Source organism: Fukomys damarensis, unplaced genomic scaffold, assembly GCF_012274545.1.
Source record: "Fukomys damarensis isolate Sample0158 unplaced genomic scaffold, DMR_v1.0_HiC HiC_scaffold_39, whole genome shotgun sequence".
NCBI lineage: Eukaryota > Metazoa > Chordata > Mammalia > Rodentia > Bathyergidae > Fukomys > Fukomys damarensis.
Window position 1 is genome coordinate 123,068,235 of NW_022900951.1, and position 8,441 is coordinate 123,076,675.

The 8,441-nt window shown below is 40.1% G+C and overlaps 1 protein-coding gene across 1 annotated transcript in view; it reads left to right on the forward strand.

The window, feature by feature from the left end:
• The window catches only part of Aff2 (AF4/FMR2 family member 2), a 316,042-nt gene extending 310,105 nt beyond the window's left edge, over positions 1–5,937 (forward strand). The window contains exons 19-20 of the mRNA XM_010616851.2: positions 2–192; positions 4,692–5,937. Of these exons, the coding sequence (XP_010615153.2) occupies positions 2–192; positions 4,692–4,813 (313 nt within the window). The 3' untranslated portion in view covers positions 4,814–5,937. The remainder of the gene's footprint in view (position 1; positions 193–4,691) is intronic.
• Positions 5,938–8,441: the final 2,504 nt, after the last annotated feature.

An 8,441-nucleotide genomic window follows, 5' to 3' on the forward strand; every position in this document is an offset into this window, starting at 1 on the left:
GGAACACTCCTTCCCCAGTGTCTCTCAACAATGTCTCTCCCATCAACGCAGTGGGGAACTGTAACAACGGCCCAGTCACCATCCCCCAGCGCATTCACCACATGGCTGCCAGCCACGTCAATATCACGAGCAATGTGCTACGGGGCTATGAACACTGGGACATGGCAGACAAGCTGACAAGAGAGAACAAAGGTATGTGCGCTTGTCTGCTCTGCCCATGTGGGAGAGACCATCATTGACTCACCTGGGCTTTAAATGACTTGGGGTTTACTTGGTGGCTTTCAATCTTTCAGTTGCTCTCATTTTCAAGGCATAGATGAGAGAAGGTTGGCTCTGGACTGACACACTGACCTATTTTTGCAGAAAGAGTGAATAAAGCCTGGAATTCAGCTTTCATTTAATGATTAAATGAATCTGAGCTGTGATGCATTGGCAAAGAATTATTTCAGATATTACTTAGTGACAAGTATCGACAGAGAAACAGAGGCAAACGGATAAAGAATGATTTGCAAATCATTAAGATCTGATTGGCTTCCATCAAATGCATTGTTTTTTGGTGTGTGAGGGGGAGGTAAGGTTGAACTGAAGCTGTTGACTTTCCTTATAATCATCAACTCCAGTTGACTGCTTGATAATGTAGCTTGCATTTGGAAGCAAAGACCAAACTTAGCTAGTACTTTGCACACACCATAGGCCCTATTTAGGGAAAAACATGGAGTTGGCTATGAAACAAATGAGAAGAGGACCTTGCTTTCCTAGAGGGTGGGTGAGTGATCACTAGTGACTCATGCTGCAGTGACCTCAGCTGTCATTTATACTCACAGTGAAGTTTCCTAATGAAGTAACAATAAAAGCATGCTTTTGCCCTCGCCACTCATTTGACTTGGCTAATTCCGGCCCAGTTGTCACAAACTGTCCCACTGCAGTCAAAGTGGGAACAGATGTGGACCTTTCGAATCTGACTATAAAGAGACAGCAAGCAGTGTAGAGTAGTAGAATATTTTGGCTAGAAATGGGGAAGACTCATCACCCTTCACACTCCAGGTGGAATGGGGTAGTCTTGTGTGCTACTAGGTCCCAGGCAGTTACATGGATCTCCAAGAATCAGGTTGAGAACACGGGCCACATCTATGTGGTGGACGTGTCCATGGGGTTGACTGAGAAGGACGTACTGGGTCCTCCAGCTCAGTTCTCCTAAGTCCAGCCCCTGGTTTTCTCCCCAGAATCCCCATACCCTGGGGAGTTCTCCTTCCCTGTCTGATTTCTGAAAGAAACTGGGATTTCAGCCTGTTTCTCTTCCCTGTTTCAAACTGCCACTCTGGTCTCTAGACTGGTTCTCCCCAGAGCCTGATCAGGGGATGAGATGCAGTCGTACTGATCCCCTCTTCCTTGTTGCTCATCACTACTGTATTGCTGAGCATGTGTGCAAACAGTCCCACCAGAACAGGAAGAATGCAGATTCTTCAGCCCGGGAATGTATAGCGTGGGTCATACGCTACCTGGACAAACTTTGCTAGTTACTTAAATCTGTGAACTGCTTCCGAGCATCCATCTCTATAGTGGATATAATAGTGACAACAGTGTAATAGAAGTTAATGAAATAATATATGTAAAGCACATAGTGTCAAACATTGGGTCCAATGTAGAAATCCTAAAAATATGTGTTCTCTTTGTTAGTCCGTAGTACTATATATCAATATAACCCAAAGATTCTCTTTATATCAAAGCATAGTCTCCAATTTAAGATGTAACCCCTCAACCCAGTTATTAACTTGTACCAACTTCTGAGAATCTGTGCATATTTTGGTTACATCTGATTGTTTTCCAAGTTTTATATCCCACATGCTGCACTATTAGCTTATCACTGTCTCATTTATCCCTATTTTATAGATGAAAAAATTAAGGAAAAGTGAGATTAAGAAAGACACTCATGATATCATAACTCTACATGTTTGTTAGAAGTAGGAGTTTCATTTAAAAGTATCTGATTCCAGAATCTGAAATTTTAACTGATAGGCTACATATCGCAATTTTAACCCATAGGCTGCATATCCCAAGATTAATATCAGGTCCTCTGAGATCCTCAGTGTGATCCTGAACTACTAACTGGGCAGTATGTAATTTTTACCTTGTCTGCTTTTCTAGACTTGTTTGAAAAACCAGAAACAACTGGCCCAGAGAACCAGGCCCATCTCAGGGTTCTAGAATTGCAAGCAAAGACAGAAGCATCTTAAGATTTGTCTAGCGTATCTCTTCACTCTCTCTGTCTTATTTTGTATTAGTAATTGGAGGGCAATTCAATATTTATGGATTTCCTTTATAATTACTTCCATGTTCCAAATCTGTTAAAGTAATTCATTCTAAATTAACTACAGAAATTCCAAGGATCAACATGGTGGCTGTGCTGGTGTTAGGGTGAAATGCTGCTAATCTTGTCATTAGCACACCCTATTAAATGGTTGCTCAATTTCCTGCCAAATGTTGAATCAAAGCAACTCTGTTATTCTACCAGAAAAAAGAGACTGTGTCCTGCCAATGCGATCATTTGGCTTTTTGCTGGACTGAGGAGAAGACCTAGTTTAGAATTTTCTGCTCATACCCTTGAGTTTTGCACACATGTCATTTCTGATCTGCTTACCTGTGGAGATTCTTCTTACACTGCCTTATCCAGAGGAAATGGAGGAAGGCATGGAGGAGCTTTTCTTTTGATTCCCATCTGCGCCACATTGTAGAGAGCCAGGTACTTGCACTTTTTCCAGCCAACTGTGCAATGTAGATGGGTGGCCCTGGCTCTCTCAGTAAAAGTTCTCCATCTCTGATCCCTAGCTGCCCACCTGTGAAGTTGAAGATAGCTTTTGCACAATGATCTGGTGCTGATTTGTGCCAATGGGGATGTTGCTGCACACTGGCCTTTGGTCTAGAAACTCCTTTCCCTACCAGCCTCATCTGTGTACACTGAAGCAGTCATCAAAATGGTGACCTGAGTATATAGTTAAGAATGCCACAGAGAGAATTGCACAGAATACTCAGGGGAGTCCCTGGCTTACATGAGGCTCACATTCATTCTATAATAACCAGGCCCTTTAATATCTTCCTTAGTATTGTATTACCTAAGAAAATATTTTAGATGCCAAAAATAATTTACTTCTGTGTCAGCAGAAGTTACTTTTATTGTATAGTATGAGTTACGCAGTATCACATAATCAAATGCAGTTGACGCCTAGAAAAGTAGTTGATATGGTATACATAGCATGAAGAATAAATGCATTGTTTAGTGAGCAACCATCTGCTGAGCAATCAAGCGCACACAGCCCATTCATGGAAATTGCTTTCCAAGAAGGCAAAAGAGCATCCCGACCACTTTAGAGCAACATCCAGTCCCGGTCTGGCCCAGGACCCAGAGTTCTCACCTTCAACTGGCACAGGCTTATGACTAAAGCTCCCTCCTCCCTCCTAGTAAAGAGGATGCTGGAAAGGCCTCTCCTAAGCAAGTGTCAGTCAAGGGAATTCTCAAGTGAAGAGAGGACGCCTAGTTAGTTGTAGATATTACATAGTTTTGCCCACATAGCCTCCTCTGCCCAAGGCAGACATTCTCACACCCCAGTCAAATGGGTTAGTATTGTAGCCTCAGGGTTACTCCCTTCCCCAGTTCAGCCAGAGAGACTCAACTGGGCCTCCTTAGCATCCATGTCCAGGGTGGGGGGACTGTCACGTGTAAGACACTTGCCGGTCATTTCCCAGCCCAAATGTCATCAGTAAGAAGATGTGCTAAATCAGAGTTCTCCAAGATATTTATTTAGCTTTGGGTGCTGATGGCTATAATTGCTGTCCAGATTAACTAGCTTCGCCTGCATCATAACAAGAAAAATCAGTAAACTCAGTTCACTGAGACAAAAGATAAGATTTGTACTACTTCAACCACTCTTAGAGTTGCAAAGAACTTGATATCAGATAGATCATGATAGGTATAAGGACCCCTTTTGGCCATTAAGGATACTTTTCTAGATATAAATTTATAATACATAAAAGCATACATTTATTAAATAGTGTGAAATGTATTTAAACACATTGATACGTGCAATTTATGTGTGAATTTTAAATATGTAACTATATCTTATACATAAGTTTATATAAATATATGGACAAATAGATTATATGTAATGATATATTTTGTATGTATTTGTATTTAACAAACAACACACTTCCACAGGATGGTATTGTACTTCTAGAATACACTGTCTAGGAAAATATATAATGAGCTGGGTAGCTTAGTGGTAGAGGGCTTGCCTACCATGTGTGAGACCCTGGTACATCCCCAGTACCACAAAAAGAAAAAGGAAATATAAAATGATTTTTAAAACTTACAATGAATTCAGTAGCACATTTAAGTGAAGTTTGTGTTTTATTAAATACAGTAACAACATCATTTAGGCTGCAGAATATTTACAGCTCAATAAAGATTACAATGATAGTGCTTGACTTGCAGGTGGAATTTCAGTGCCCTAGAGGAGGCACTCTGTACATTTGGATTGGATCGATGGGTGGGTGGCTGGGTATAAGGATGAACAGATGGGCAAATAAATGAGTTTCCCAATGTCCACATGAGTGTTACATGAAGGCAGCTTGTTGATGTGGTGCATGTTTCCATGATATTATTTAAAAGCCTGACCAAGGACTGTTCTGATTTTCAGAATTCTTCGGCGACCTGGACACCTTAATGGGGCCTCTGACCCAGCACAGCAGCATGACCAATCTTGTCCGCTATGTTCGCCAGGGACTGTGTTGGCTCCGCATCGATGCCCATCTGTTGTAGTGGGTGCCCTCTCTTCTAGCATCACCACCCATCACTCTACCTCTACCAGCGCACAGACAGTCACTGGTGGAACTTCACTCATTTGGGAAAGTTCTCTTTGGTTATGTTTGTTTTTATGCTTCTTTTGATATCTGTGAAAAACTTGAATTCATTGTAAGTGGACACTACAACGAGACCAGTGTATATTTTTTATTATTTTTCAGTATTTGATACACATTTCTCAGACCCCAGCATCTTTTGTGCTTTATAGAATGATAGTCCCTACAATATTATGTTAAATCGACACTACCCAAAACAAAGAAAAAGAAGCATATGTGATGATAACAGGTTCCTGAGAAGTGAAACAAATGGTCTTACATATAGATGAGAACTTAGATACAAGGGACCTGCAAAGATTTTTAGCAATAGCCATCCCCAAAACTATACTCTTATGTCTAGAAAAGAATGCATTCCAGAATCCATTGTTACACTTCTGTGGTTCCCAACAGATTCAACCTTCAGGTGAGAATTCTTATTGTCAAAACTTATTAGTTAGATATTGTAGCAATGTCATAAAATCTAGAGTATCAAGAAATAAAGGGGCTTGGCAGTGTTCCTCGTGCCATACTACCAGAGACAGAGGACATTTTTTCTTAGCATACTGTTCCTGATTTACTTTCCCTTCCTTTTTTTTAAAAAAAAGATTTTAATGATGAGAAAGAGGGGTGACATTTATTTTGACAACTTTAAGGCATCAGCTGGATTAAAATTGTTGGAACTCCATGATTTGAATCTTAAATCCTCACAGAGATCTTCTGTGTGCAAAGCTCTTCTTTTGAGGAGAAATTTGATGGTTGTATGCCTTAGTAGCTAAAGTGCTACCTGCCAGTCTTAGAACTGGGAGATAAGAGAGGTCTGGAAAATGTCCAACATGGAATTCACATACCTGCTTCCTTTGTAGTCAGTGGCAGATCTGTAACTAGCAGGATTTTTAAATTGTATTTTTCTCAATCTATGGAAACAAAAGTTAAATTATTACTACCTGAACATAATAATGTACAATTTTATTCCTAGTGTTTTTAAAATCTGGACTTCCTCAATTATTATCCACATTTTCTATTTTCAGGGGTCCTTTTTCTTCTTTCATTTTTCTTTGTTCATTTTTCCTTTCCCTTTCTCTGACTTGTTAGCTTTCATTTGAAATACCATCATTTATTTTATTAAAATTTATATTAGTATAAACCTTTACTAAAAATTGCAAAGAAAACTCCTAACTCTGTAAGTAATAGCTAAGCCCAAAAACATGATTCTCTGGGGCACTTTGAAAAAGACCTAAAGACTGGGAACAGCTCACCTAATTTGGCGACATTTCCATATCAGTTATGACTATCTCTCCTCCTTATGACCCTCTACATTCATCCTCTGTCCCCAAGCATCACAATGTAAATATCATCTTTGGTGTTCCAGCTCACCAGAAGAATCCCCCACCTGTAGTAAACACTATCCATGCATTAGTTACTTGTAACTACCTACTGGCATATAATTCCATGTAGCTTTTAATCTGCTGAGTTATTGAATTCTGTTCACTGAGATATGACCAGATAAATAATAGATAGGCACATAAAAATGTGAACTTGTATGATTTTTAAAGCAAGTCATGCAGGTCTGTGATAAAAACAGCAGGTGATAACTCTGCACTCTCTTTGTCAAGGTTAGATATATTCCAGTAGCAAAAGAGCCAGACTTGAGCTCTGCTCTGGTCATCTTTGAGTTTAAGGCCCTTTCTTGTATAATAAGGTTATGGAAGTTGTACTCCAATGGCTGATGCCATGCTGTTAATATGGCTGTTGGGAGCACCCCAACAGCTAAAATCCACACTTTTTATGCTCCCAATGTGGTTGAGCTTCATGTTTGCAGTCTCGGCAACACTTGAAAACACACATACACACATACACATGTGCACACACACAAATGAAACCTTGAAAGAATCTTTTCTGAGCCTCTTAAATGAGGAAAATAATAATATGAAAGACTGCACACCCAAGGTGTCACATATGAAAATTAAGCTGATGACTTTATAGTGACTCAGGCTCTCTGTTTTCCAAAGCTTACCAGGTAGAGTGCCTGGCTATTACTTTATCACAATGCCTACTGGCTTGACTTGGATGTCTACTGGCTAGACCATGATCCTAGACCATCATGGATTTAGGACTAGATTCTTCTTTAAATTCAAAAATCTCTAGAAACTAGACATTAGAATGCTAGGGACAATCTCCCAGGAAAACAAGCATAATGCCTCATGGATGAAAGACTTGTAGTTCTAGTTTCAGTGACTTGTTATATCACTTACATACAACAGGGAGGCAAGAGGATTCTCTGTTATCTCTGGTGGCTTAGTGTAAAGTGTGTGCCAAGTCAGCAGCGCGATTATCAAATCTGATAGTCGAGCTCTGGATCACCAACTGATTATTTAGTAGGGCCATTTTTAAAGCAGCTTAGAAACTGAGTAAACATGGACTATGAATTACCTTCCTATCCCTGGAGATGGGACATCTAAGTTTCATGATGAAGGATTGTTGCTGTTTTCTAGGTACTCTATTCATCACATTGTAAATGGTGATGTGTGTTGTAGGTGTGCAGCTATTTGAGGGGTGAGGGATTAAGATATTTTGTCAAGTGAATCTTTTCAGCGTACCTGTTTGTGGGAGGGACATGAGACATGTGGCTAGCAGTGAGATATCATGCCTCTAGACCTTGATGGAGGCTTGGTGAAACACATCTCAATAAGCATGTGGAGATAGGGTAATGGGCAGAGTAATGGGCAGCTAGCTCTACCTGAGCAAGGATAAACAATCTCAGCCCTGCCACATGACCCAGGTAGGGCCACCACTATGCCTTCATTTGTCACCCAAGCTCCAACCACAGAGAGTCTGACAAGTTTGTGTTATGATGTTGGCTTGGCATTATATTTTTAATTAGCTTTGGATTTTTTAGTGGTTTTGTCATATTACTGTCTGAGTTTGGTAGGTAGGATTAATTTGAAAAGACTTTAGTAGTGTGGTCCTTGGGGTAGAATTTAGCTGTAAGCATGTTGTTAGCCAGCCTATAGTCTGTTAATTACTTAATAATCTCACTGGGAAAATATTAGTAGTTTTATATTTGGATGACATAATTGGAAAAGCAGATTAGCTATTGTTACTTTTAAAAGACTTGAGGTTGAGATGCACTATTTTCCCACGTAATGAGATAAAAAGATCCAAATCTTTGATCAGTAGCCACAAAGCAAAATTATAAACCATCGGCTAGGATGTGTTTGATTGAATTTCCAAATGGATGACTTTTCATTTGGACAGTACACCGCTGAAATTACTCTTCATCCAAAGGATACTTGCTCTATGGTAGCTTAAGCTACCTAAATTGCATTTTCCTCTATTCAAATTTGCATCCCAGAGGTTGAAGTTGGAGTTTGAAGTTAGAAAGCATGTTTGAAGGCAGACTCGACTGGGTTGCGAGGGTGAAGCCCTCACATACTCCTGAACAGACAGGATGAAATTCACCTGCGTGAGTTGGCGGGTGTAAGAGCCAAACTGGATCACTGGGTAGGACTACTCAGAAAAGCAGTGAACTGGTTGCTTAGAGAGGCATCACT